Source organism: Penicillium hordei (genome assembly GCF_028827395.1).
Source record: "Penicillium hordei strain IBT 12815 chromosome Unknown utg000002l_segment0_segment0, whole genome shotgun sequence".
Lineage (NCBI taxonomy): Eukaryota > Fungi > Ascomycota > Eurotiomycetes > Eurotiales > Aspergillaceae > Penicillium > Penicillium hordei.
In genome coordinates, this window is record NW_026623143.1 from 4,753,795 (window position 1) to 4,774,666 (window position 20,872).

A 20,872-nucleotide genomic window follows, 5' to 3' on the forward strand; every position below is an offset into this window, starting at 1 on the left:
TAGGAAGCTACACACGAACCTGTGTACTTTTCGCGGCTTTATTAGTAGCCTTTAATATAGTATACGTCGATATATACCCGAAAAGTGTGATTATATTTACTATAATCTACTGAGTCCTAGCGAGCGGATTGAGCAAGAAAGCATGCTCATCACCCACGTATGGCGTCTCCTCCTTTGCCTTGAACATGCCTTGGCCGTGAAGTCCGCGATCAAGTTCCCTGGCAGCGATCCTTGCCCTCCCAATCTGTTTCTTGCGATACTCTTGATACGACTTCTCCGAGATAGCTGAATATAGATAGCGCGGGTGCACAACAATTACTTGTGCACTCTTCTGCCCAAACCCAAAAGATTCGACACAGAAAGCTTTCATGTCAGATACACGGAGCTTGATGTTCTCATTTGTCAAGAGAAGCCCCTCGAAATCCTGTAGAACAGGATCGATATCATCTGCATTCCGATTCCCGGGGATGATACCCGAATGTAGAGCCTGGAGGGCCCCGTTCAACGCCCAAGAACCCGAAGCTCCCAGCCCGTGGCCCACAACAGACTTCTGAGCAATGGTATACATCGGGTTCCCAGGGTGTCGCCCGAGATGTTGCATTTGCGCCTCCAGGGTCGCACATTCGTTCTTGTCATTCAGTTTCGTGGCTGTCCCGTGCATACTGACAAAGGTAATATCATCCACAGAAAGACCAAAAACCGATAACCCTCCTGCAATGGGTGAAATGTTGGGCTTGTTTCGCCAGTAGTTGTTACCCAATTCACGTAGTACAGTCTTTTTCTCGAAAGCCACCTCCTCCTGGAGTCCCCGGAGTCGTGTTTCCATCGCTTCGGCGCAGACAGGTTCTCCCCTGGACTCCATGAAGCTGATTTCTTCCCGCAAGGCATCCATGTCTGCCTGAGCCTGGCGTTCAATATGGCCTAGCGATGTGCGAATTCGCTTGGCACGCAGTGTTGGATTCATAGACAAGCCAGGTGATCCACATTGCTTGGCCGCTGTGAGGATACCCTGGCCCGGTGCTGGGATCGATCGCCCTATCTTGTCCGCTGCCATGTGCGACATAGCGATAACTCCATATATGGGCAATCCCATTTCCAAAGCCAAGGATGCACTCGTTAATACTTGGAGGCCGATTCCTTCACTGAGGACGAAGCCATTCCGAGTGGAAGTGAATGGACGCGACATCTCGCTCGGCTCTCTTCCACGCTTTGAGTCTTGAGCCGAGTTTATGATGGCTGTCATGTTGCCGAACTCATAGTAAATAGGTCGGGTAAAGACCTCGTAACCACCCGCAATACAAACATTGGATCTGCCACTGCTGATAAGCTCACATGCAGTGTCCACCGACTCAAGGGATGATGCACAGGTTCCAGCAGCAGTTTTCAAGGGACCAGATGCAGAGAGAAGAAGGAGATTCACCCAAGCGCCAGCTGTTCCAATGAAAATCTCAGAAAGAATGTCTTGCTGAACCTCCCTACCCAACATGCGATGCTCATGCAATGCCTGAAAGGCTGTAAGTCCACCGGAACCAGAGGAAATGCAGTTGCCAACTTCGGAAACATGGATGTATTTGTACAATTCGTATACATCTGTGATTCCAGCACCAAGGAAGGCTTCTGCGGTGCATACCAATGCAAAGAGCGAAGGTCGATCGGCCTGGGCCAATATCTCAGGAGGAATACCATATATTGCGGGGTCCCAGCCAGTTGGAATTTGAGCCCCCACGAAATAATCCGTGTTCAGTGCCTTGGGGATGAAGATGGATGCCCCACGTCGGATTTTCACGGTGGCTGTAGTCCCATCATCCTGCAAAATTTCGACAGCGTCTCCATGTCGGGCTTTGAAACCTTCTGCTGCTTGCGAGGAACACTCGAATGGTGGTAGCTCTTCTTGGGTACCGACTTCGTGCAGCATGTTTCGTAACCTGGGGTTGGGGTTGCAGTGGTCATCTAGGTCAAGAATGCGGATTCCGGTATGCTCGCGAATTTTGCCTTCCAGCTTGGATTTCACGTCAAGATCACTGATCGGCTCACCCGACTCGCACTCAATCCACCCAGCACCAACATTGTTTCCGTTGTGGATGCGATGGCGCTCATATTTGATCATTCCAGTCATCCAAGCGAGCTCGATGCACCCTTCCATAGAGAATACGCCTTCAGCCTCCATTTCCCAGCGCGTCCGGGAACTACCCATTGGGCCGATTTCTGCAAATCCGGTGATCACGACCATGGAATCCAGGTCAACAAGGCCCTCCAACCTATACAGGTCAGGGGGGACTTGCTCATTGTAGCACTCTGGGAGTTCAGGATAATCGTTTCGGGGCCTTGCCCTAGGTTCTTGGGGCGCGGGTGGCTTGTTAAGATGTGTGTCTGCTTTCGAGGAGATTTGGTCATGTGTAATCTCCTGCTGTATTCGCTGTTTGATTGTGGCGTCTGTCTGAATTCTCAAACGCGCGGAATCCATGCATGCCTTCAAGTCTGGAAGCGTCTGCAGTCCACCGCTGAAATCACAAAGGAGGGGCTGTACACTACACGCCTCGAATAAAGCAGGCTCCATCACCATGGTGAGAAGCGATGCCATTTCCTCTGCTGCAAATGTTCGGACTCCCAGCTTTTCAATATCATTGGCCAGGATATCATTAGCTTCCATCAGGCCAGTGCCTCTTGTCCAACCTATCTGGACACCGCATAGGGACACTGCATCTGACCATTGCTCGGAAGACCACTTGTTCAAAAGTGCTTCTAGACCCAACTTGGACTCAGCATACAGCCCATCTCCGCCGATTTGACCGTGGTTTGGTGACAGTGGCAGCAGAACCTGTGTGGAATGGTTCAACACATGTCGGTCTCGCTTAGAGCTCACAATTGCACCTATCAATCGAAGTGTATTTGTGAGCATTATACGGTGTGCGAGCTCCGACTGAGAATCTAGGTCCTCGAGAGTCTTTCCAATCTCTGATATTGCTGCAAAGGGTACCAGGTGGTCCACTTCCCATCCCATGTCGCTGTGAATATAGTCAACCAGTTTTGTGATATCCTGCACGCTTCCTTGATTGAATGGTAGCAGAACCAACTCAGCTCCTGCTCGTGCCTCCTCAGCATATACTCGGGAGTAAAGCCTCCTGGTACTTGGTGTCATTCGAGTGGTACAAAGAGCGACACGCGACCCAGCTCTGAGTAGCTGTTTCACGAGAACAAAGCCAATAGATTGTTTTCCTGCGCCAATTACCAGAACAGTCCCGGTCATCGGCTTCGAGTGTGGGCTTGTCTCAACCTCATGAAGGCGGTTTGTCAAATAAATGTCAGTCGTCCATGCACCATTCTGATCTTTCACAGACACTCTAATGGGACTCTGCACAATAGACAATGAAGAAGCTGATGGGGTGAATGCCTCTTTGTTAGGTAGGCTCGGATACGAGCTTGGAGGATCACTTGAATCCCCGTCGACAGAATCCTCATCCCTTCTCGTTGACCCAGAGCCTGATGAGGGACTTTCGATGTCTTCTACCAGTGGACGCAGCAGTAGGAGACAGCCATCTCTCTCGGGCGTCTGTGGCAGTTGCTCCCATTTGTGGTGCAAGTACTCGGCGCATCGCCGGAGCCGATCAGTGGATCGACTTTGAAGTCGATCCACTGACTTTTCGATCCATTCTTGCAGCTCTGGCTCTCCACACATCTCCGTGGAGCCTGTTATGATCTTCGACAAAGTCACGTATAGATCTTGAACTGCCCAGTTCCAGCTAGACTGATACCGGTGGACTAATTCAGGGCAGAAATATGGCTCCACGCCTGAGATGAACTCGGGTCCAAGCTCCATCGAAAGCTGATTGATCTTATACTCTATTTTCCGGTCGTGCTCTTGATTTTGTTGAAGCTTTGTCTCTGTCTCCGTACCCGACTCTGGGGGTGTGAAATGCTTCGCCATTAAGTGGGCAAGGTCTTGGCCGAACTTAGCCAGCTGAGGACTGGTGGTATCTTGCTGCATAGCCGGTTGACCCCGGTCCTCCGTCACAGCTTGAGTCAATGCGTGTTCCAAACCACGTGCTTTCATATACAAATGTGTCCAACGATTAACAGCATCCCATGATTTCCCATCATCTGGCAAGCGAGTGGTAATCTCATCGAAATCAGCAGTCAAAAAGAACGAATTTTGGTGACCTTCTTTCAGGCCGAAGGAATCTCTGAGATGATTGCGCAATTTGGAGAGTGTAAACCCTGGGGCGAGTTTGGCTGATATCTTTTTGCCAAGCCATTCGTTCAAATATAGACCGAGCTTGCCACTGAAAGTCCTCTGCAAGTCCTGGCTAAGCTCGACCAAAGGGATTTCTTCCACCGCATCTGGGAGCTGCTCGAACTCTGTGACCAAGTTTCCAATGATCTCGTTTTGGAGTGCTGACCGTCCTGTGGAGTTGCTCTTGGGTTAGCTAAATCCGTGTGAGGAACATTGCAAGAAAGTACATACCCCTTGCTAGTAACTTGATGGAGTTAGCTGTATCGATACTTGCCCTCGAAGCTTTGAGTGCGGAAGCTACAATAGCTAGCAGGGCTTCTGATGCTAGAGGAGGCACATCATCGATTTCGGAAATCTGGCGAGCCGTCGTCACGTTAATCTCTGTATTAGTTGCGATGGCAGCTTTGATGGGTTCGTCGGCCTTGATCGGCTCCACCGCCTCTGTCCCAGATACCCCGATGTCCTGTGATGGCAGCGTCGGCTCCTCCAAAACCATATCAGGTACTTTATGTACCCTGGCAATTTCTTCCATGAACGTCAAAAATTCTGCATTCTGTTCTCCGGTAATGCCATTCGATCCCTGCGCGAAGGTCTTCTTCAACATAGACATCAACGTGTCTGCAGGTCCTATCTCGATGAACCGTCCATCGGGATCTCCATTGAGCAATGAATCCTGCGTGGAAATCCTATTACCACAAGTAGATTAGTTGGTGCTTTTCCGTAGTTCTAAACTCCCAGAGCATACCATTGGACAGGTGAGGAGAATTGGTGTCTGTGGAAGGCATGTTAGCATACATCGAGAGTTGAACGCATGAACTATACCACATACTCGAGCAAGGTCAAAAGCAAGTCATAGGCCAGCTCATGATTGCTATCGGTTGGCTCTTTTAGATCTACCATGGCAACGATGATAATGGAAGTGCGACAGCGACAGGCGCAGATTGATTCAGTACCAGGTATCTAGAGACTTGATTTGGTTTTTCGCACCAACAGCTCATCAATTCGGTCGAAGATGCCCTGCTAAGATTGAATACCTCTGTATTTCGCTCCTTGGTCGTGCGCTCCGTATCTAACGCAGAGGTGCTTCTTTGGTGATGCGACCGGTGGTGCCACCAGTGCTCAACAAACCGATTACAACATATCATAGCAAGCATACACTGCAGGTAGCCCAAGCTTCTCTAGAAACGCAGATTACATACAACCCTCTCTTCACACAGTATGATTTCACATCGAATTTTAGGATACCGAAACCACTTCATCGCCCCACGCATTGGTGGTGCCACCTTTGCCAGCACCACCCATTTCAAATATATCATCTCATATCAAGGGATACTAAGTAGAGATAATTTCGCTACCAAGACAAACTTAAGATGACGAAAATGCTAGACATTGCAGATGCCCTGATTATCGGCGGAGGGCCCGCAGGACTTGGAGTCGCATTGGCCCTTTGCAGACAAAATCACAGCATTATTATCTTTGATTCGGGGGACTACCGCAACAAATATGGAGAGATGCACATGGTCTCCACCTGGGACCATCGACTCCCAGAAGAATTTCGCACCGCTGCCCGCGCTGAGCTGGTAGAAAGATATTCAGGGCAATGTACTTTCGTCCATCAGGAAGTACTCTCCATCAGTCGGGTCGAGGAGAACGCCAACGTACCCGGCAGCGAAAGAACCCCAAGCAAAAGTGGCCCGTTTAAAGCCATTGATTCGTCTGAAACAGTATGGCATGGTCGAAAGGTTGTCCTCGCTACCGGGTCTCGAGATCTGCTCCCAAGTATCGATGGATTCGATGAGTGTTGGGGCAAAGGTGTCGCCCACTGTCTCCTCTGCCATGGCCATGAAGAACGAGGCGCTGAGTCCATTGGAATCCTCGCATTGGATGAATTTGCGGTGCCATCAACTCTCATGCGTGTGCTACGCTCTTGCAGACAGTTCACTTCGCGTGTCCGCGTTTATACACACGGTAACACACGAGCGGCAGCCGAGCTGCGCGAGGCCATGACCATGGTCTCTGGATGCGATATTGAGCCAGATTTTATTGAACGTCTGGAGATGACTGCGACAGATAACGGAAAGTCAACCCCGGGGGTACGTGTGGTACTAGAGGAGGCTGCACCACAGCAACATTCCTTAGTTGTTTATCACCCAGGAACCGAGCAAGCGAGTGATCTACCAGAGCAACTAGGGGTAAAACTCACCCCGGATGGTGACATCATGATCGGGGACTGGCAAGAAACATCCCAACCGGGCGTCTTTGCGACTGGTGATTGCGCTTCTCGCCACAAATACTTTGCCTCTGCGTCTGCCATGGGTCATCTAACTGGCGCTAGTGTTGCACAACAACTGCAAGCAGACGTGAAATACATGATATCACATCATGAGAGTGGTTAAAAGGGGCTTGTCCGAGAAACTTGTAGAAAAGGGGGTATATGTTTCGAGCCATAACCGGGTTACCATGGATTTAGTTTTGTTGTTATTCAGAGGTATGAATTGAGTTATTATTTTAGAAAGATACATGAGCTTATATATACCACAATGAGCCAAGTTGATTGGAAATCAACTTGGTCGTCCGTATAGACACTTCGGAGCTAATTCCGACGGTGCGGCTTGGTTCCTGATCTACACCAGCTTCATATCACAACAAGTTTTCCTTCGGTAAAAATGAAAGACTAGGAAAGACGAAACGTCGACATTGAAAATAATTTGACCCCGAAATTTCTCACTGACTAGCTTCAAAACCTACTCATCAGCCTTCGCCTGTTCACAACCCTGAGGTACAAAGTAGATCATCCGTTTGTAGAGCTTGTTTCACCCCCCGTAACCGCCGGATCAGCAGCTTTAAATGGTGGATCACAACCTCGTTCTCCTCCTGAAGCTCCTGAATGTAGGTGACCGCATTACTGAGGACCTCTGCCTTGTTCATTCGTCCACCATTGCTCATCTTGCTACCTCCACTTAACTCATCGCCAGTTGTTGCTGCTTCACCTGAAGCAGATTCTCGGCGCTGGAACTCATTCCAAGCCATTACGCAGCCGCGGAGCGCCTCGAAGCGCTCCTGGAGGCCAGCTCGATACTTCTTTTCTATAACGTAATGGGACCGCTGGCGTTTTGGCGGGTGATGGGTAGTATTCGGTGACCGACGACTCGAGGGGCCTTGGTTCTTCCAGGGTTTCCGGGTTTTCGGGTGGAAACCATCGCCATCTGGGGTTGCTTTGTGATCCCGGGCTTCACGCCCGGGCAAGGTATAGTCTTGGGATTCATTTCCGCCTCCCGAAAACAGTTCCCATGAATCCAGCGTCATATTAGGGGACTTTAATCCTCCCAATCTAGGTGACGTATGAGCCAATTGACGATCAGAATGTAGATGGGGATCAATAATGTTTTTTTCGGGTACTGTTGCGCTTGGCATTCGATATTGCTCGGTCGGGCTTGCATCGGTGATGTACGACGCCAGACCGTGTTGATCACTCTGCCAGCTTGACATGGCATCGAACCCCAGATCTACCGGGCAGCTGAATTCCGCCTCAATTGCAGGATCTTCAAGAATCGAACTCTGGTGTTGAGTACAGTCGAAAGCAATCTGTTCTTCCCCAGGGGGCTTGCCCATTATTTCGTCCATGCTAGGCCAGGGAGTCCCTGGTTTGAGTATATCGGGATCAACATTATCGTTGTCAATCAAAGCTCGCATGGAGGTCACAAGCCTCTCACGTCTTGAAGAACCAGAAAATAACGATATAGGAGTGAGATTCGCCATTTGGGAGTGAAATGGCGTCAGATGAAAGAGAGCGCCATAATTGAACTCATATTAAATACCGAGAGATCCCTCAGACACCTCTCATTGCTTCTAACCCATGTACATCCATTAATCACCAGCAAAGTGGTTATCGTATGAGATCTGCTGCAAAATACCAGTCCCTATTTCCCTGAATAGGCTGAGACTAACAGGCTTTGTCTCCACATACAACAGTCTACCCTAGTGAAATTCACCCACCTCCACCTATATACATTAGTTTAAATACTAGCTTGTAATTAATATAATATTTTTACATAGTGAAACAAATACAGATTTTCAAAAACAGATTTCTCAACTCTCAACTCTCAATTCATACTATATACTAACTAGTATTTAGTAGGACCCCCATTTGTATCGATCACCGCCTGGCACCGCATAGGCATACTTTTAATAAGGCTATTTATATAGTCATCCGGCACTATATCCCAAGCTTCTTATACAATCTAACGGAACTTACTAGGTAGAAAGTGTTAATCTCTATATTTCTCTTCAATCCAGTCCTTTATTCAATTCTATACTAACTCAATTAGATTTAAATCAGGTGAAATAGTAGGCCAATTTATCATATAAACCCTAAGCTCTTTAAAATACTCTAGCGTCTCCTTAGTAGTATACCTAGGCGTATTATCGTATATAATAATCGAATTCATTATACTTCGGAGGCGATAAAACCTATAATCAAAGGAGTAATACGCGAGATATAGTTCTTAGTACTAATCTAACCCTACTCCTTCTCCTAAAAAAGAGTAGGACCCTTTTTAAGACCTAAAAAGGAGGTCTAGAATATCTATCCTCTAGACTTCCGGTATCGAGGCTAGAGATAGTTAGGGTATCTCTCCTTAGTCGGTAAACGTATTACCCGTACTTTCCGGTAGAATCTAGGCGTTACCTAGGTTTTATTAGTCTAAATAACCCCAAGCTAATCCTTATAGGTCTAGTTAACGTAAGTATAAGCCTAGTTAAGACGATCTATCCGGTTCTTTTCCTTTATATCCGGTCGTCTAAACGTAATATAGCGGTAATATCCCCTTTTCGCTAAAGTTCGCCGAAGAGTATTAATAGATAGATTAAGATTAAAAATCTTAATTAGCTTCTTATATAAGAGCTAGCGATTAGCCTCGTTCGCTATAATAAATGTGATAATATTATCAACCTTACTTATAGTTAATTTCGGCGCCGCTCTAGAAGGTTTATAAGGTATAGAGGCACCTCGTTTAATCGTCCGGCGTACTTGATTCTAGGTAATCTTAAGATACGCCGCAATCTACCGTTATAACCATCTAGCCTTACTTAGGGTAAGTATATAGAGAGTAGTATCTCGCTCAATCTAGGTCTAGGTAGTACGCGGATTAGGGGGCTCGGGATCTAGCTCCGGGGGAGGGCTCGGCGGGGGGCTCGGGGTACGCGGTATCTTAGATACCATAGTAAATTGAATTAGCACGCATACTAGAGAGAGAGAGAGAGAGAGAGAGTAGTTGAAGAAGAAAGAATACAGTATTCGACAGATTGACTATGTTGTGTGTTATACAATACAGGTTGAAAACATAGAACTAAATTGAATTAGGACTAAACTATATGCATCTCTACACCGCTTCTTTAGCGCTGGGTGAATTTCACTAGGGTAGACTGTTGTATATTGACATGCATGTATATGTAGACCGATAGTTCATGTACTTTTCCCAACATTCTTCCAGCATTCCTTCAGCTTTCTATATTCGTTTGTCATTAGCTCCGTGAATTTTTAGCCCGAGATCCAATAGTAAAACAATACTTTGCTGCGCGTAGAATTTTGTATCATCGAATTTTTCGTTTTTATTTTGGGGGCAGTTGTGGCTTATCTGAACGTTGGAGAATGATAGCGACCAGAGAGAGGGATTTAGGGTAATGCAATATCCCTGCAAGTACGAGCATAATATTGGTAGTCTAACTCGTTTTTGAGTTGCTTTACTCTCTTTTTGTTTTGTTTTTCTTGCATTTTATCGTTATTTGATCTAGGAACCAACTAGCGGGCGGAAGAAGCTTCAACGTATCTATTCGTTTTAAAATAGCCCACTTCTTTATTTGATTGATTTTAGTTTTGGTCCGGTGACTAGGAATTAGTCTGTACGTGTTCTAGTCTCTCTCCTTTGCCACAGTTTGATTTTATCTCATGCAAGGGTGATCACCTCCGTGTGCATGAAATTGAGTACGGAGTACTATTATGCAACTTTATGTAGGTACGCTCGGCGGCGCCCCATCAACACCCCGACCGCATATTTGTCGAGGCAGAAGGCAGGTCAATTAGGCGAATTTGTATACGGAGTAAAGACTAGAGTGATAGGTGAGAGTAAATATATGTAGTCAAGGCACTAAATCAGAAACCTTAGATCCCAATCTCATTGACACAGACCTAACTGACCGGTACTTGGTAGCGTTCTACAACATACTACACGTAGGGGGTTAATAAGTTGCATTTAGCCCTGTATGAAAATCTGTACTGATTTGATTCCAAAGCCTTGTTTTTTTTTTTTTTTTTTCCCCTTCAGCTGAGTGAGAACGGCGATGTGGAGGGACAGGTCATATAGATCTGCAGTCAAAGATACCACACCGTACGACGGTGTATAGCGCTCAATGCCGAATGCCTTATTTTGGCCTGACTTACGCCTGAATTAACTAACGTAACCGGTAAGCGAGCCGCCACTGTAAGCGAGCCGCCATCTTGAAAACACATAGTAAATGCGATAAATTACAACATGATATTACAACAACGGTTGACTATATGAGCTTTTTCTTATACCCTAATGCTTTTTATAGGATATCTAGCCACTTGTTGGAGTTTAGGGAAATTAAGTAAATTAATGACTAAGATATATATATTTTTCGAATTTAGAGATGTAATTTTCGATACTATACTAATCTAGGGGTTTGATTTAGTTATTCAACTCTAAGATATACTACTAGAAATGCTTATCAATACCTATCTAATAATAATAGATCTAAAATTATATTATGGTGGTTGAGATATCAAGTTGTAATTTGTCCCATTTACTATGTGTTTTGAAGCTGGCGGCTGGCTTACAGTGGCGGCTCGCTTACCGGTTACGTTAGTTAATTCAGGCGTAAGTCAGGCCAAAATAAGGCATTCGGCATTGAGCGCTATACACCGTCGTACCACACCGCGCTTTCACGGGTGTTGATAGTTGATAATCCACACCGTTGGAGGATTTCCCACCATCAGAACATCTTTTGACGTCTTTCATAACATCAAAATCAAAAAAGGAAATTTCAAAAAGAAACAGGTTTAGATATTCTAGACTACTGGTATCACAATGACTGTTGATCGGCAGTCCATTACCAACCAGTGCGCCAGTCCGATCTTGCCCATAGTAAATTTTGGCCCGCGACCCCAAGACTGGTGTCGCGCACCCGACCAAGAAGAGTAAAAAGATCGCGTTCGGTGGCCAGGCCGCTTGGTTCGAGATTGAATATACAGTTGCCACCGTAGCCACGATTTTGGTATTCATCTACTCGTTTATGTTCTAATTATGATTTCCCGACATGCATGCGGCTTATCGGAAATCTGTCTGTATAGCTAACGTGTCACATGCGTCATTTGCGAGCCTTTTTTTTAATGCCGCGCGTTATATATATCTACACCTTGGAGAGTGGCGTTAAGTTTTTGTGACTTTCAGGTGTACCATTTACTACTGCATATTGGATCTTTGTTATTACGGAGTACATAAAAAATACAAATGTTGATCAACTCCATAAAAAATGATCTATCACCCGGGCTGTGTATATTCCGTATGTTGACCGCCTATACCCCATCTTTGTCACCTGTTCAGTACAAAAAATGACTTGGCTCTCTCAAAGATATAAATCTTTTGTGACTTTTACTAGGTATTGACTTTATTTCCCTAAATTCAGAATAAAAACAGGTATCTTATCGTATATTCCAAATGAAGGAATAAAGTAGGAAGAATTAAAGTACAGAGTAATAAGAAATCAATTATATATATTACGAAAGGGCTCAAGTAGTTAATCTTAAAATTCGGTATTAACTTTGTTAAAAATGCTAACAAGATCCTCGGCTACAATAGTTGTGGGCTTTTTCATGGGATAGGAAACTCCAACAAAATTGCATTATAGTCATATTATCAAAAATCCGATTATCAAGAATTACACTAAAGTCATTATAACTTCTATAAAGAAGTAGTACAATATTAGTTTATTAAATTGTATAAAATGCATAAATCCCGAATAGTACTAGCACACTAGCGTAATAGACTCCCGAAGATACCCGTCGTCTTATATATAGTTTAAGCTAACCACTTATCTCGTTCATTCTGACTATAGATAGGACATGTATCAAATTTACACATTATTTCACCAAAATAAGAGCGCCATGCAAATAGCCGTGCTCTCATACAGAGGAAGTCATCTCACCAACCAGTTTGACGTAAGCATCATCGAGTGCAAATGGCTTTCCTGTCACATTGGGAATCCACTTCCCAACCAGTACCTCCGGCTGCACCTCACTCTTATTTACGCAGTCAGCGAGTATGGTGCGGAATATGCCTCTCATAGGTGCCAGGAGGCTTGAATGGAATGGCACGTCAATGCCTTTGAGCGGCACTGTTGCCGTCCCGCGGCTCAAGGAGACACCATTGGCAGAGGCCGCTATCTTGCTGGCATACTTGGCAACTAAAATCTCGGAACAGTCAAGATTCGATTTGTCATGGTGCAACTCGTCTGTAACTCTTTGCAGTAGCTCAAGGCACCGTTTGTCGCCTGCACAGACGTACTGATGACCTTTGATATTGAAGTTGACCATTTGTAGTGGGAGCCCGGTTCTGTTGACTATCTTATCAATAATTCTCAGAATATGTTCTTCGGAGCATTCTACAGCATCATATGGTTAGTTATGGAATACCCAACGCGACAGATTTCAGAAAGGCTGAGAATTGTAATCCAAACATACCTTTTCCTACACGGGTTGGGTCCACTGCCATCATAGCAAAGGCACTGCGTCCCAGCGCATCTCGAGGAGTAGCTGCTTGCATCAGGGCACCACGAATGAATACTGCTTTCAATGCCGCTGTTGCCGACATGATCGATGTCATGGAGCCCAGCGCAGCAAACTCGCCCAGGGAGTGACCGGCAAAGTGTGAATTGAGAGACACCCGGCCTTGCTCTTTCAAATACTCAAACGCGGCTTTCTCAAGCACGAATATAGCCGGTTGGGCAAATTGTGTCATGCTGAGGAGCCCATCCTCTTTGAAGAATGTGTATGATCGGGACTTCACGGTGAGACCCTTGAAAAGCTCGAGCTCCGGAGTAGATGATCCGCTCAACATCCGCTGAATATCTAGGTAGTTCTTGCGCACTTGCATGCCCAGCTTTCCACAAAAGTTGACAGTCGTTTGTTTCGGGTTGTTCTTGACGATTTGGGTGATTGAAAATCCTGTTTTCATGATGTCAGTAAGCAATGCCGATACAGCAAAGAGGGACAACAAACCCCAGTTATGTTCGAAGTACGCATCCGCTTCTGCCCACACACGGCGACATGCACGACTTTCGGCAATCATGTCCAAACCCATTCCTTGAAACTGACTACCTTGGCCAGTGAATAGGAGTGTTGTTGTGGGTGGATCCAGCACAACTTCAGCAGCCAGAACTGTTTCCTCTGATCCTTCGCGCTGAGCAGAGATGCTGAGAATGACCCGCCCTTCATCCATGGCGACATGCTTTACCAACACTGTGAGTTTCTCGCGTGGGAAAACCACTGCCGAGAAAGTTACATCGTATTTGCGAAGTGTCATCACATTTGCACCCGGAATCTCACGTCGGATTAGTTGAAGGACAAGGGCGATCGTGTGGTTGCCATGGTAGACTGGTACTTCAAAGCCCGAGAAACGTGAAAAAGTGGGAATAGTGTGGATTGGATTGTAGTCACCGCCAGCTACCGCATATTCAATACTGTTGTCTGGAGGGGTGATTTGAAATGTCATGCCAGTCTGTAGTGGGAGCCGAAGTGGTTCGCCCGTGCGGGAAGCCTCCCGTTTCATGAAGTCTGCAACAACATCGGGATGGGTAGCTTTGCACATGAGTTTGACCTTGCCACAGAGATGTTTGGGTTCCTGGAGCCAGACATCTCCAGTCGTGCTGGCAACGGAACTGCCGTCTTGCAACCGAGTCTCGCGCTTTATCTCGAATATGAGAGTTTGACCAACATTCAGCGACTCGTTGCCATCAATCAAAGAGAACCATGGCTTGGCCTGTATTGCTTGTACGTCCGATTCACTCCGTAGGGGCAGCACCCAAGTGGTGGGTTCACCAGAGTCAGAACAGTCGGACTCAGCAGCTCGTTGGCCGAGCATCATAATTTGCTGGATGCAATCCATGATCCTTGCGCCTTCTCGCTCGTATCTAACATCGAAGACAACCTCGATTCCGGAGTCACGATTATGCAAGGCGCGAATCTGGGTGGTAACCCTGACTTCATCACCCACAGCAAGCATGCGGTGGCCATCTCTCATTTCAACCATGGTGCGCTGGTGTAAAAGCTTCGAGATATCCCAATCCCAGGTAAAGAGATGGCGCCATTGATCCATTAGAGTTAAGATTGTAGCGTACTCAATGGGGACCTCTCCGTTGGGACCTAGGGGATCCGCGGCGTCTAGTTCCTGTCCGTCGACCGCTCGCATCCATGCCAGTACATGGCTTTTTGACACGGTCAAAGAAGAGTGCTGCATGAAATGAGGCTTTACTTCCTTGGAGCGGATCATGGTCGGACCAAAAAGCACACTGTGGTAAAAGTCAAGTATTCGCTGTGTGCGGCCTTCCGTAATCTCCACAATAGGAGCATACGAACACGATGGATCGTACAAAAATTGAAAAGATAATTCACGGAGATGGCCACCAAGCGAACATCTGGCGAGTATTGCCGCAGTAATAGTGCTTCCATTAATCGACACTCGCGCATCAACCAGGCCGGTAGCGCGGTCACATATTTCTGCCCCACCATACCCATATTTGGCCTTCTCCAGAAGTCGCACCAGAATACCTGGACGGGCAGAGAAAATGCGCCTGACTGGGTTCTCATATGACTGTCCATGAAATACCAATTTCTGGGCTCCAAAGAGGCGCCTACCCCATTCGCCTAATTGAGATCCCAGCAGGAGTAGCCATCTCTCGCTGCTCACAGAATCAAGGCTCCTGTCGGGATGTTGAATCACATCATCTGTAAGGTTGACATGGAGTGCTTTGAGAGCGTGCAAGAGGTCATGCTTGTCATCTAACCATGCGGCTGGTGGGGTCAACTGAGTTCCCTTGGCTGTATAACCATGGTGGATCTGGCGGAGCAAGGTGGAGACTGGTAAATTGGCCTCTTTGCAATGTTGGACCGCTACAGGGCCACAGAGAATACATACACGGCCGGCATCCCTGTGATAAGTCGCATCAAGGTTTTCTGACTGCCAAAGTGGATCTTTCTTGAACCAGACAGGGAATTCCGAGTCAAGAACCGGGATGAACGGAACTGGTTTCTGCCTTTTTTGTTGACAGAGATCCACAAAGTAGTGTGTGTCTTCTAAGGACAGGAAATGAAAGGCGAGATGTGGTATAGCGGATGCCACTGCGTCAAGTTTCTCTTGTGGGACACTAGAGCTGTCGAGAGGAACACCACCAAAACGTTCCATGGTCCGCTCGAGGAATGCATTGAAAATCTTTTGATATGATGGGAATGTCCAGTCCCCTCTTGTATCGGGGTGCAGCAACTCAAGGAGCCGACGGAGCACATCGAAGTAGGTCATGTCGGCGAGATCGACAGCTTTGTTTGAGACATAGTCAAATCCAAACCAGACCTTCTGGTAGTCGTCGTTCAATCGGGAGATGAGATATTCACGACGAGAACGAAGGGCTGTGATCATTTTGTCCTTGGGGAGCGTGAATAGGGTCTTGTCTAGCTCAGCCCACAGCCGCATTCCACGAGTAGCAAGAACATGCATCGGCTCTCCCAAGTGCGATATGACAGAAATGACACCCCCGGTACATCCCTTCAAAGTAGATAGCCATTCTGCATCAGCTACCCCACGGGCGTTGACTAAAGCCTGCTTGGCATCTTGACTGGTTTTCGCTTCCAGGGTTGTCATGATGCAAGTCCCGAGCAGAATTGCATCGAAGGGCATCGGTTGTCGGCCGAACTGAGATGACCATTCCCCAGAAATGTATGGCCACGACCCGTCGGCGTCTCCAAAGCCACTACCAGCTACCAGAAGCACGTTCGATACCTCGCAGATGGCATGATAAGTTTCAAGAATTGGCTGGTGGAAATCTTCAAAGGAGTGGTGGCCCCCTGCCCTTCCTCCGGTCCACTGTAGAAGTATTGGAAGAGTGGGATGAGATTTGGCAATCTCTAGTACCTGGTAAATAGCAGAAGCAGAAGCTGGCTTAAAGCCTATGTATGACAGCTCCAGAACTTTGATATATTCAGCGGCAATTTCTGCAGATGGAACGCCTGCACCAATGACTAGCCCGCCAATCGGGCAGCCCTTCCGAACAAGGGATGCAAGGAGTGGGATCATCCAGCTGAGACCTTGAGGATTGGCGTAGACAATATTCACAGTGATGAGTCGACCGGGCGGAATTGATTTTGCTAACGCCCAAACGGCATTTTCCAATGACGGTGCGTCATGATAGCCTCCAGTTGCCAATTCTGCATAAAACCCAGCGTTCATGATAGCTGCAACGAGGCCTGGATCGCAGGTTGTGGGCGTCATGCCAGCTACCAGAACATTGGGCAAGCCCATAGCATGCATAAAACGGGACGCTACCCGCTCGTTGCTCTGTTCCTGTCGAGAGACTTCACGTGCCACGAATTCGACATTGGAATATTGTCGCGAAGTTGGACCGATGGATAAAGTTGAGATGAGGTTGGCCGAGGGACTGTCCTGAGTGCGTGTCCGCCAGCGTTCAGCCGGACAGACCGTATATATCTTAGTCTGAGTTCCCGGTTTCATTTTGTTGATCACCATTCCGATGCCGTTAGAACCTCCAGGTCCAAAGTCTAGCACCTGCCACCGCCCAGTCATGGGCTCCAAAGTCTTGGGCCAGTCAACGGGTTGTGACAGGCTCATTTCAACGAGACAATGCTCCAAGTTATCCGCCAAGCTCGGGTCTTCTTGAAGCAGTGAATCCAATCCCCACACAGGTACGCGGATCTGATCCCTTCGAAGTCGGTGTTGGTTCGGCTTCTTTCGAATTTCGGTCGCTGCTTTCTGAAGAAGTGGCGAATGAAAGGGCAAATGCGAGGGAACAAATTGGAGGGAACATCGAGGTTGGCGATCATTGACCGGGGTGTGTGCCTCGTCAACATCGGATGATTGTGATGTTCTTAGCCGGCTAGCCAGAGCTACCAGGCCTTCTGGACTTCCAGCTACGACAAAGGAATCGACATCGTTGAGGAGTGCCAAATGCACCGTCCGACCCTCAGGTAAGATGATGTTCATTTCATCTATTGCTTTGGTGATCTTGGATCGTTCGAGGCCCGTGATGGAGAGCATTGAGGAGGGTGTACCTTCGCCTCGTCGCACACATTCGGTCGCCATCGCCTGGGAGACCCTGGCCCTCTGGTCCCATATGGTACTCGCCTGACGTATGCCGTAGTAAATATCAGACATGACTACATTGGTCAAGTCATAAAGCGAGGACCACGAGTCAGCCACCGCCATCCAAGCGGCCACGACGATGCCGACTGAATGACCCGAAAACGCCGAAAAGGACTGCGCCATTTCCCCCGGAGTCAATCTACACCTCCTGCACATTATCACATAGCGAGAAATCTGCAAGATGGCAGTTACAACGCCGGAGACCTCGGCGGGTAGAGCATGGCCGGGTGGCAGTCGTCGCGATGAGTCGGTGATCCACTCCATAAGGTCTTGCTGCACGTTATCTGTTGACCGCTCGCCTTCATCAGAGGAAAAGGAGCGCATGGTCTGACTGCAGCGCTGGAGGAATTCTTCGAGGTCATCTTTGTGCAGCACATAGAGATCTCGTAAGTCTTTTAATGGCAGTCTCGTGAAACCGACACCCCCCCATACAGCCAGAATGGGGGTTTCGCTTCCAAGACAGAGAGTTTCTCCTCCTCCAGTAGGAGGTACTATATTACTCTTAGACATCTCAGTAGACAACGCGTGGAAGGTTCAAAGTTGATAAGATTGAAGTGTGAAGTTGATGCAACGGCTTGCAGCACTTACAAAAGGAGAGCGCGGGCACGATGACATGACTAAGTTTACTTGTATTATTGATCATATCCTAAGAAAACAACGATCAACGACAAGGCAAAGCAGTATGGTGTCGCCCCTGGAGGCTGAAACTGTGCTAGGTGGAATCACATATGGTGGTGCCACTTTAACTAGCACATAAAAGCACCACCACACCACTGCATCGTGCATGATCTTCGATGCATTTGCATTGCATCTACGAGATAAGAGTTGATTTCCCCCTTTCTTCGATCTCCTTTGGTTGATCTGTCTCATCCGAATCATCAGCCTTCTCTGTCCTCAGACCCTGCGTGGTGTCTAATGCCCGATCCACATCGTAGCTTTCTGTCCCAAAGCTTAACAACATAGCCAGGCCACACAACCCACAACATATTGCCCAAACAATCCGCAAACTATCAGCGTATGCTTTTTTCAGATCAGACTTATCCTGACCATCTGACATGTCCCGGATCACCTGCACAAGTCCAGAGGCATCCTGACTGTACTCCACCGCCCTTGGTGCCAACGCAGGGTATTGTTGCAAATTTTTCAGCATCTGATTCTGAAATACAACTCCACCAATAGCCACTCCTATTGCTTGCCCTAGCGACTTGAGAAAACTGAAAAGGGCGACGGCGATTGCAAGATGCTCGCTATCCACCGAGGCCTGCACCGCAAAGGCCAAGGCTGGAAATAGTATTCCCAGCCCCAACCCACCCACAAGGTTCAAGAATACCCAAGCTGGGACTGAGGTATTGATATCCATCAAGCACATTATGCCTAATCCAAGGGTTGATGTCGCCCACCCCAACCAGATTGCCCACCTGTAAGAGCCAAAGCGAGTAATCAAGAACCCCACCACAACGGATGATGGGGCGGTCGTGAAAGTTATAGGAAAGAGGGCAACTCCGGAGATAATTGGAGTGTATCCTTTGACCGCCTCATAGTACAGAGGCAAGTAGTAGAGAATACACCAAAGTATCATACCATGTAGAATGTCTGTGACATAAGATATAATAATGCTCCGGTTTTGGAAAACAGTGACTGGAATGATAGGGTTTGCGGTACCCTTGGCTTCATAGACAGCAAATGCTATCAAGCCAACAATTCCAACAATCAGTGGAACTAGCGTGTGCCAGGATGACCAACTGTAGAGGACTCCTCCCCAGGTTAATGGAATTAGGAAGGAGGATATACTCCCTACAAAGAGGACAGTTCCCGTAAAGTCGACCCCGCTAAGTTTTTTTAGAACCGAGCCAGGCAATCGAATCAATTTGAGGAAAAGGAGAACCAGTATACCACCGATACCGATGAAAGGGAAGTTGATGTAGAAGATCCATCGCTGCAGTTGGTCGGAGTCAATCAGTGTTCTTGTTGCCAACGTTTACCTCATGAAGTAGAGCAAGACTTACCCAGTTGACACTTTGAGCAAATCCTCCACCAAGAATTGGTCCAGTGACTGACCCAACAGCCCACATAGCACTGAGAATGCCAAAGTATTGTCCTCGTAGACGTAGGGGAATGATGTCGGTGATTATAATTTCAGTCATTGCATTGATTCCACCACCACCAACACCTTGGAATGAACGACCGATAATCAGAGATGTGAAATCTTTCGCGAGACAAGCAATGATAGCGCCGACGAAGAAGAATGTCAGGGCGGTCATAATAAGTACCTTACGACCGAAGATATTGGAAAAGGCGGCAAAATTGGGTTGGAACACTAGCAAGCAAAGTGTTAATCAAAGCTAGGGACAATCCGGTTGTTTGTTGGAGCTTCCTACCCGTCGATGCTAGTAGAAATGAGGTCCCGGTCCAGAATGTCTCAATCGCGCTTCCATGGAGCTCATGTGAAATGATCTGCACCCTCTGTGTCAGACCAATATGTTTTCTTTCCGAGGTCGCTCTGAGTTCTTACCGGCAATGCTACGGAAATGGACGTTCCATCCAAAGCTGACATCAAACTGAGAGTCGCAAGAGAAAAGAACACCAATACTCTTGTCTTAGTCAATTTTGAGTCGTCGGGTAGAGCGTCTGCCATATTGGCGATTTCGTATGTATATCAAACCAAGGCTACCAAGTCACCTTACTAGATGTACAGCGTGTAGGGGATATAATTAATGGAGCGCAGTTCAAGTTAATGAGAAAATGCATGCCAGTTTGAAATACATACCTTGGTATTTATTTCACCTGCCTTGACCTAAGATCCACCCCTTTCGTCGACATCCTATAAAGGGGTAAATAATACTGTAATGAAATGCCAGGTATTCATTTTCCAATTAAATATATGTTTTCTTTTTTTTTTCAAAAAGGAAAAATTTACTGTAGAGATTGATTGTATACTCCATTGATCTGCCCGGCACTGAAATTTGCTACTTGGACTCGAGAAGATAGTATTTTCTAAAAATTGGGAGCAAGGATAGGAACTGTGCTATACACTGGGTCGTGGATTAATTCAACATGAGTGAACTTTGCAGATCATTACAATGGTCACACCAGGTGTGTCCACCCTTTGGCAAAGGGTTTATGCAGTGGCACCACCATGCAATGCAAATCATTTGGCGCTATCAAAAGGGTATTATCAACACTCTAAGTCCAGGTG

General features: G+C 47.1%; 5 protein-coding genes across 5 annotated transcripts; 1 reads left to right on the forward strand and 4 right to left on the reverse strand.

The window, feature by feature from the left end:
- Window positions 1-106: 106 nt before the first annotated feature.
- On the reverse strand, window positions 107-5,131 carry N7537_005127 (Acyl transferase/acyl hydrolase/lysophospholipase; the record flags this gene model as incomplete). The annotated part of the gene is made up of 4 exons (XM_056896184.1): window positions 107-4,401; window positions 4,463-4,917; window positions 4,977-5,003; window positions 5,061-5,131. 4 exons carry the CDS (start codon window positions 5,129-5,131, stop codon window positions 107-109), a joined length of 4,848 nt encoding a protein of 1,615 aa, XP_056755932.1.
- A 479-nt stretch (window positions 5,132-5,610) lies between these two features.
- Window positions 5,611-6,627, forward strand: N7537_005128 (NAD(P)/FAD-dependent oxidoreductase; the record flags this gene model as incomplete). Its single annotated transcript, XM_056896185.1, has 1 exon — window positions 5,611-6,627. The coding sequence occupies one exon, from the start codon at window positions 5,611-5,613 to the stop codon at window positions 6,625-6,627; it is 1,017 nt and encodes a 338-aa protein (XP_056755933.1).
- Window positions 6,628-6,997: 370 nt separating this feature from the next.
- On the reverse strand, window positions 6,998-7,990 carry N7537_005129 (uncharacterized protein; the record flags this gene model as incomplete). Its single annotated transcript, XM_056896186.1, has 1 exon — window positions 6,998-7,990. One exon carries the CDS (start codon window positions 7,988-7,990, stop codon window positions 6,998-7,000), a length of 993 nt encoding a protein of 330 aa, XP_056755934.1.
- Window positions 7,991-12,431: 4,441 nt separating this feature from the next.
- On the reverse strand, window positions 12,432-18,186 carry N7537_005130 (Acyl transferase/acyl hydrolase/lysophospholipase; the record flags this gene model as incomplete). The annotated part of the gene is made up of 2 exons (XM_056896187.1): window positions 12,432-12,910; window positions 12,990-18,186. 2 exons carry the CDS (start codon window positions 18,184-18,186, stop codon window positions 12,432-12,434), a joined length of 5,676 nt encoding a protein of 1,891 aa, XP_056755935.1.
- A 301-nt stretch (window positions 18,187-18,487) lies between these two features.
- N7537_005131 (Acyl transferase/acyl hydrolase/lysophospholipase) lies at window positions 18,488-20,311 on the reverse strand (the record flags this gene model as incomplete). Its single annotated transcript, XM_056896188.1, has 4 exons — window positions 18,488-19,612; window positions 19,683-19,993; window positions 20,055-20,130; window positions 20,189-20,311. 4 exons carry the CDS (start codon window positions 20,309-20,311, stop codon window positions 18,488-18,490), a joined length of 1,635 nt encoding a protein of 544 aa, XP_056755936.1.
- Window positions 20,312-20,872: the final 561 nt, after the last annotated feature.